The following is a 7,520-nucleotide window of genomic DNA, read 5'->3' on the forward strand; positions in this document are numbered from 1 at the left end:
CACCTGCGCAGAGGAGCGCATACACCATTAGTATTTGCGATCAGACAGCGGACCGAACGTCACTTCCGTTTTCTGATCTGATATGTTTGCTAATCTGATAGGGCACCTGCGCAGAGGAGCGCATACACCATTAGTATTTGCGATCAGACAGCGGACCGAACGTCACTTCCGTTTTCTGATCTGATATGTTTGCTAATCTGATAGGGCACCTGCTCTAACCCCCCCACCGACTCAGAGCAGGAGATTGCAATCAGCCCAAGCATTTTTATGCTGGAGCCTCCTGATATTATGTGTACATATATTTGCATATCCAGTCTAGGTGTGGAGTGTCTTTCTGTCATCGTGTGAGTCATCCATTGTTCTTTTGCAAGTCGGATGTTTGTCCCATTGCATAATATTTGTTTCTATTATTCATGTGGTGACTACCCCCTTGTTGGAAATGTATAAAAGCTGTGTTTCTGAGCAATAAAGCAGTTCCTGTTTTGACCCTCAAGCATTCAGTCCCGGCTAATGTTCTTGAGAGTAGCTATAACAACTTGTAGCGGCCATTATTCTAATAGCGGCCAGTATCCAGCGGATTCATCGGTTGGTGTTTGGCGGGAGGAAGCCAAATACAGACATCCCAACCTGCAAAAACTCATTTCAGGGAAGTGGCTTCACCAGCTACTGCGCCCCCCCCCAGTTATATAATATTGGACACCTTGAAACCCTAAATATGATACTTATCATTAAAGTAGCCTCCCTCAAAAGTCACATTAAAAAAGTAGCTTTATTGCACAATCACATAACACAAACCTATTTTTCAGTGATCGTACGCTTGTTGAATGCTTAAATATTTTAGAATACGAAGTTTAATTACGTGCAGTAAATAAGGTAGCATTTGGGTTTTATTTTATTAGAATAAGGGGGGGCTTTTTGGTTACTGATGCATGCTTTGAGGGTTCTATAACGTCCCAGCAACTAAAGGCATTCCTTAAAAAAAAAAAAAAAAACTTTTCCGTATTTGGGCCACATTGGATTATGGTACTTGGAGTTTCAGGGAGATTCCATTAGATTTGCAGGCATCAGGGAGTCGCTATTACAATCAGGGAGAGTTTGGATGTCTGTGCAATAACACTAATGGCAAAGATGATAGGCAGCCCAAATTGTCATCTATAGCTAAGCCCTGCGCGAAAATACCAACGTGCGCATGTGCCATTCCAGTAAAATCATCTGGAGTGAGGGGCTTCACTGGATCTAGTTTGGGTAATTCTTCAAGTGTGCATGCTGTCAGGAATGCAGATCAGCCTTATACATATTATAATGAGCATGGTAGTGCCGCCTCCGGATTGGGCACTTATATTTCTGCAGACAGCCTTTTTTGTGAGTTGTCATTTACAACACATTATGAATAAATGAAATGTTTTTATTTACATTAAAGCTTTATTTAAAAAAAAAAAAAAAAAGTAAGTTGCCTTTTATTCTTTTTCTAATCATAAATCGACTTGTGTTGTTTAAACATGTACTTTATTCCTGAGTTGTATAATCATTTAAAGCTCATTTTTATTGCTCAGAGATATCCAAAGAGGTGAAAAGCTATGTTTTATGGGCTGGCACCTAGATTTGAAACTAATTTGTCGAGCCTTGGCTCAGTTTTTCTGAATGATATCATGTCCCAGCCATATTTTGTTTTCTGGTTTCCAAATAAAGTGGATGATTACAACACATTGACATCTCTTTAAATTGTTATTTAGAGAAACGATGCAATTTTCTAAGATGAGTTGTAAAGTATATTAAATGCAGAGTATGAGTCACAACTCCTTATCTGAATGGAAAAAAATCGTTGTATGTGAGCTATTCAAAATATGTTGTAACATTTGCATTGTAACGCTTCGCTTCCCTTTTTAACACATGGTTAGCATTCTTGTAGAGCAACATATACAGGTGTGGTGTATACAATGTACCTGTTCGTAATACATTACTTATGTCTGCGTAGCTATTGGGTTTTAAACAAACTACAACTCCAATGATCCACCGCGACGTGTGTTGTAAATTTCCGGAAGTGCTATGGGTGTAGTTGGCAGAAGCTATTAGGAGACCGGTGTCACGTGATTATCAGGAAGAGCTTTTAGACTGGAAATCAGCTGCGTGAGACAGCTGGTATGAGGATGGCAGAGGTAGCTGGCATAAAAGTAAGAGAGCACGGGCACACTTGGTGAGGATGCTAATGTGATTTATGCACAGACCGTCTGAGTGATACAAAGGGACCGTAAGTGCCAAGCTGAGGAAAGGACAGCTATTAGTGCTAGTCTAAAATACCTCTATATAATCCGTTGGAGATTATCTGAGGCGAAAAAAACAGTTTCTGCACGGACATGGACAGCTTGATAAAGAAGAGACAGTTTGGTGAGGCATAGTATTAGTGCCAGCCTGGGGAAATAGACTCCCAAAAGTAACAGACAAAGGGAGAGGCATGAATTTTAAGTAGAGGGGCAAAAAAAAAGAAGAGGAGTGCACTGAATGATAAAGAGACAGGCAAAGAAAAAGGAGATCACTGAATAATAGACAAACATCAGTAAGGAGACAACTAAATAATAAAATACATCATCTTTGGCAGAATAAAACAAACAAACAATTCCTATGCAGAGTAGAAGCCCTTGCAGCCAAAGCAAGAGAGACCGATGATGAGCTAAGACATGTCCTGTGATCAGAGTTTGTACATGGCGTGCCCTGCTCCCTTGTGACTGACTCCTGTTCCCTGCATCATGCAGGGATTGCTCTTCACCTTTTTCCTATTGGGATCTGTGCTGCCTAACGAGCTCCAGGCAAAATCCCACAAGTTATTCCAGGAACATGTTAACAGGTCTGTGCACCTCTCAGAAAACATTTCATCTGTTCCTAGTACTGGGCAATCCTTGAATGTATCTAATGGTTCTGCTGCATCTATCCACCCAACTTCCAGCTCTGTGTCTCTGCTTACTTCTTCTGTTCTTTCCCCAAGATTTTTGCAGATTGGAGATGGCTGCTGCCTTCAGTTTGACTTCCTAGAACACCGTAAAGGTGTAATTGTCATCAACACTGGAACTGCACCTCAAAGCTCTGATCTCAGTGTTGAGTCCCTTGATACATCTATTCTAAGAATACTGAATGTAAGCCGAAGTACTGGAGGATTGCCAGGCAGGTTCCTGGCTCAGATCAGTTCTGGGATGCCAGGTACAGCTCATCTTCTCATTCGGTTGCAGCAGCAGGGATCGGTGTTAGAGGAGAGAGATGACTTCTCCATCCGCGTTATTCCACAGGAAAGCCCAGATTATGCAGGATCTGCTGTTGGACACTTTTCAGAAAGCCCTCTTCTTTATGCTCTTCTGCCCCTTCTCTTCATCAACAAATGTGCCTTTGGATGTAAAGTGGACCTTGAGGTATTGAAAGGTCTTCTGGTACGACCTCATCCTTTGATCCTGGGCATTCTGGGACAATTTGTGTTAATGCCTCTGTATTCGTACATCCTATCACGGCTTCTGGGCCTCTCTCAACTGCTGGCATTAGGACTGTTGGTTACCTGTTCTTCGCCTGGTGGAGGAGGAGGTTATTTGTACAGTTTACTCTTAGGGGGTGATGTTACCCTAGCCATATCAATGACATTGGTATCCACAGTGGCTGCAGTGGCTTTGATGCCCCTTTCCTCCTCAATCTATGGACGTTTTATTGGTGTACACCACACAATGCACATTCCTTTTCTAAAAATCCTTGCCACGTTGCTCTTCATTGCAGTTCCAATTTCTACAGGTATGTTCATCAAGTGGAAATTTCCAGGGGTGTCCAGACTACTGCTTCACCTCATTAAGCCATTCAGTGTCCTGCTAATGGTAGGGGGTTTGGTTATGGCCTATCAGATGGGTTCTTCATTGCTGAGCCAGGTGCCCACTATGCTGGTTGCAGCTGCCCTTACTGTACCCCTAGTTGGTCTGATTGCTGGTTACTTGCTGGCCACATGTCTGCGCTTGCCCATTGCTCAGTGTCGGACAGTCAGCATTGAGGTTGGCGTGCAGAACAGCCTGCTGGCGCTGGCAGTTCTTCAGCTTTCTTTTCCACGTACTGAAGCAGATATTTCCTCTCAAGCTCCCTTTTTGGTAGCCCTCAGTGGTACTTCTGAAATGCTACTAATTGTCATTTTACATGCGACCTACAGAAAATTGAAAGACTGTTTGAGATGAGATTGAATTGGGTGCCTAGATTATGCCATCCCGTTTCCAAAGCCATACATTCTTTCTATGGTTCAAGTTTTCTTTTTCCCTTTGTCTGTGACCAAAATCTTAATATGTTTACTTCTCTTAAATCCTTATAAAGAGGCCCTAGTAAATTGGTATCTGGGACTGAAATTTGCTTTACAATGTCAATGTTTTTCTTTCTCTCTTTGAATTTGTTTATTTATTTTTGCAATGATTGTTTGGTTTAAAGTTACTGCGTCAACAAGATAAATCACTGTTAATTTATGTCCTGGCACAGTAATTCCATTGACAGTTTAAAGGGACATTGTTGTGCAAAAATTACATTGTCTTATTTGTTACCTCATGTCATTTTTGCACTATTCACCATGAAACTATGTGTTTAACCTCCACAAAAGGGGTAAAATACACAGGTAAAGACCTGTGCAAGAGCTACTAACATTGCAGCTCAAGCGCTGAACTCAGCCAGTGATTGGTGGGCTCATGTGTCTAGTGCTGTCAGTTGGGTCATTGGCTGTTTCCTGCTCGTGACCAGCAGTTCTCTTTGACTTCCCAGCAGGACCTTTATGTATTTAGCCCCTGTGGGGGTTAAACACAGTATTAGAGAGTAGGTGGTGCAAAAATTACATGCTCTAGCAAATTAGATCATGTATGTATGTATTTGTGTGTATGTGTATATATATATTTATACATCTCTTCAGCAATTATCAGTAAACAATGTGCCTGAAAGACCAGATTATCTTAAAGGGACATGAAAACCAATTTTTTTTTTCTTTCATGGTTCAGATAGCGAAAACAATTTAAAACAACTTTCCAATGTACATGTATTATCTATTTTGCTTCAATCTCTTGGTATCCTTTGTTAAAGAAGCAGTAATGCTCTACAGAGAGCTAGGTGAATGCATTGGGGGAATCAATAACATGAGGCATATATGTGCGGGCACCAATCAGCAACTCCTGAGCCTACCTAGGTATATTTTCAACTAAGTATACCAAGAGAACAAAACTAATTAGATATATAATAGAAGTAAATTGGAAAGCTGTTTAAAACCACGTTCTATCTGAATCATGAAAGAAACATTTTTGTTTCATGTCCCTTTAACTTTGTGAGTGCTAACGACGGCTCTGAGCTTTTGCAAATTGTCCCAGTCAGGTGCTGACGACGGCTCAGAGCCGTCGCTAGCACTCACCCACCTTGAGGGCAATCTGGGGGTTCCCACCCCGGCGATCTGGACTGAATAGTGAGAGGCATCCCTGGGGCTTTACGATTTGCGAGGTGATGTCACGCGCTATGACATGACGTCACCGCGCAACTTTATTTAAAATTAACAATGGACAATATAGGGAAATGGGTGCATGCTGCTTGGAAGCCTGTATTTCAGGCATTTAAACAGCTACAGACCCCAAGACCCACCGTTGGAAAAGTAATCGCCTAACCTTTCCAGCGGTATAAGTCTTGGGGATCTGGAAAAAAAAGTAAAAAATAAATATATTTAAAAAAAGTAAAAAAAAAGCTCAAATCTAGCTTAGCACCCAGGTGGGAAATGGCTTAGCAGCCAAAGGGTTAAGGATATAAGTGACAGGTGAATCTTTGTATATGTCATTCCATATATGTCATTTAAAGCCAAATCTTTGTTCAATCAGTTTTGTGCACTGAGGGAAAATCAGCTATTTTTTATAGGGGCTTTTTGTACTTTAAACAGGGTACGGTAAAAAAATTAAATAAAAAAAATGACTAAATGTAAATAAATTTTGAAAGGTTAAACTCTTTGTCCTGTTTGTGTTCAAAATATGAGTGCATTTCTGCTAATGCGTGAGATCCCAGACATACAGAAATATTTACAGCTGCCAACTCTACACTTTTAGGCTTCAAATAATTTTATTTTTTAGTATATAATTATGTACAATATAACAAGATGTAACCCATTGTTTCTTAACCAGAATGTCATAAAAAGAAAATCAAAATTGCCTATGTTGTTCTTGAATGTGTGTAGATAAAATATACAATTCTTACGTCACATTATATATGTACATATTTTATTTGAATCCATACTAAAAAATAATAGTATATAACATTACTTTTCCAAGAAGGCAGTGGGTGCAGCAGAGTAGTATTGTGTATTATGTGCGTAATATTTTATCTAGTGTTCTTTTTATACAGAATAAAAAGGTGAATTAGATAACTTAAATTTCCTGTAAGAAATTAAATACAGTGGACAAGTAGAATTTTTGTTCCACCCATGTGTGTGTGTGTGTATATGTGTGTATATATAAATAAAGTATGTATGTGTATAGTGTGTGTGTATATATGTATGTGTGTGTGTGTGTGTGTGTGTATGTATATATATATATATATATATATATATATATATATATAATGTGTGTATGTATGTGTATAGTGTGTGTGTGTGTGTATATATATATATATATATATATATATATATGTGTGGGTGTGAGATATATAGATATATAGATATATATATATATATATAATATATATATATAATGTGTCTATGTATGTGTATAGAAACTCACTGTATATGACTAAGGATATGACAGCTTATCCAATCAAAGGGGACTAACTTGTGTATGCTCCATTTACTGGTCGTATCCTGGCAGTGAAACATGCTAGATGCACAGCTTTGACTGAGTTTAATACCTCAGAGAGTAAGTAGATAATAACAGAATATCATTGTGCGGTAGCACACAGCAGGGCAAGTCTCAATTTGTTTTAAGCATTTAAACATCACTGTAGGAAGAACAGTATTATCTTTAAAAATAAATAAACCTCTCTATAAATCAAGAGCAGTTTATTCATTTCTTTTTCTATTCTACTATTTTTTTAACCCCTTGAGCCAAATTGATGTTGGTACTACATCACACAGTACTTTGCCCAGCGTATCGTGCTGACTTAGTACCTACGTCCAACACTTTGATGCATACTGTGGTCCAAGCTGTCGGCTTAGACAGCGGACACTGCAGCTGGGGGCAGAGGGCATCTATCTTCATATAGTAAGGGAACACTGATTGTGCTCCTTTACTATGGGAAGGCAGATCGCAGATACAGTGCCACTGTCTTTATCGGGTGTGGGGGTGCTGTGGGAGGGAATGAGGGAGGCGGTTGGGTGGTCCATCGCAAGAGGGAGGCTTCCCTAGGACCTACGCTACGGAAATGTTTTTGGTAGGGAAGAGGGATGGGTCCCTACAGTAGGGAAATGGGATGGGTCCCTAAGGTAAGATCGCTTTAAGAGGGAGGTTGGGAAGGTGAGGGGGGATCACTACACTACAGAGAAAAAAAATAATTAAAAAAATAAA

General features: G+C 39.8%; 1 protein-coding gene across 1 annotated transcript; it reads left to right on the forward strand.

Annotated features, from left to right (window-relative positions):
• The first annotated feature begins 2,087 nt into the window (after positions 1 to 2,087).
• On the forward strand, positions 2,088 to 6,173 carry SLC10A3 (solute carrier family 10 member 3). The gene has a single exon (XM_053696147.1). The coding sequence runs from the start codon at positions 2,745 to 2,747 to the stop codon at positions 4,191 to 4,193; it is 1,449 nt and encodes a 482-aa protein (XP_053552122.1). The 5' UTR covers positions 2,088 to 2,744; the 3' UTR covers positions 4,194 to 6,173.
• Positions 6,174 to 7,520: the final 1,347 nt, after the last annotated feature.

The sequence above is a fragment of the Bombina bombina genome, chromosome 12, assembly GCF_027579735.1.
Source record: "Bombina bombina isolate aBomBom1 chromosome 12, aBomBom1.pri, whole genome shotgun sequence".
In the NCBI taxonomy this organism is placed as follows: Eukaryota; Metazoa; Chordata; class Amphibia; order Anura; family Bombinatoridae; genus Bombina; species Bombina bombina.

What these genes read in the sequence shown, in the direction of transcription:
- SLC10A3 (XM_053696147.1), top strand. Translation starts at nt 2,745, where the DNA reads ATGCAGGGATTGCTCTTCACCTTTTTCCTATTGGGATCTGTGCTGCCT.